Here is an 858-nt window from a genome sequence, read left to right as displayed (position 1 = left end):
TTGACCCGAGGACAACACCAGGGTTAACTCCAACATGCAGGTAGTAGGTAGCCTGACAAGCATGTTGGGTCTGGGGACTCCCCATTGGCTGGGCTCAAACCGAGGGGCGTCATTACGTTAAGCCCCGCCCACCGACTCTATACACGATGTGATTGGCCTGACTAGAGCTCGCAAGCCAATGGAGAGTTGCTAGACTGACCGTGGCTGTAGATCGCATTTGCAACCGAACCAAACCCAACTATTAAAATGTTATTAAGTGTTATTGAGTTATTGTGTGATATGAACACACCTGGCATTGGTCCGTGTATGGTTCCGCCATTTTTCGGAGCGACGCCACGCTCTGCTCCAGCGGCCCGGCCTCCGTCTCCACACGGCGAGGCTCCGCTTCAGGCCTGGTGTACAACGACGGCAGCTGAAACAGAATCAGTGTTAATATAGAATCAAAAGCCCCAATAATCAGCTGAAACTGAACCCACAGTCATGAGTCAAAGCTGAAAAAAGCTTTTATTTTTTTAACCCTTGTGTTGTCTTCCCTTTGACCATGAAAAGGTTTTCCCCCTTATCTCAACGTTTTGTTGCTTTTTACACAGTTTGTTTATTTTTTTTATTAATTTTGTCACTTTTTCCAAAACATTTTACCCGTATTTTGACTTCCTTTATTTTGGATATTAAAAAAAAAAAATTGAAAATGGGTCAAATTTGACCCGAAGACAACATGAGGGTTAAACATTTGTCACTTTTTTAGATTTTGTCACTTTTTTTTGGGTTTTATCTGTTGGGGGAATCTGTCTGTTTACAAAACCATATTGGTGAATTCAAGACTGTAGTCAAGACCACCTTTGTCGAGTCCAAGACAAG

The 858-nt window shown here is 43.2% G+C and overlaps 1 protein-coding gene across 2 annotated transcripts in view; it reads right to left on the bottom strand.

The window, feature by feature from the left end:
* Positions 1 to 858, bottom strand: part of LOC116672629 (MICOS complex subunit MIC26) — a 57,311-nt gene that overhangs the window by 17,139 nt on the left and 39,314 nt on the right. For both annotated transcript variants that reach the window (XR_004327601.1, XM_032504556.1), the window contains exon 3: positions 290 to 412. Coding sequence is in view for 1 of the 2 variants with exons in the window: in XM_032504556.1 (XP_032360447.1) it covers positions 290 to 412 (123 nt within the window). In the remaining variant the exon portion in view is untranslated. The remainder of the gene's footprint in view (positions 1 to 289; positions 413 to 858) is intronic.

This window comes from Etheostoma spectabile, chromosome 22 (assembly GCF_008692095.1).
Source record: "Etheostoma spectabile isolate EspeVRDwgs_2016 chromosome 22, UIUC_Espe_1.0, whole genome shotgun sequence".
NCBI lineage: Eukaryota > Metazoa > Chordata > Actinopteri > Perciformes > Percidae > Etheostoma > Etheostoma spectabile.
This window is presented reverse-complemented; position numbering and strand designations above follow the sequence as displayed.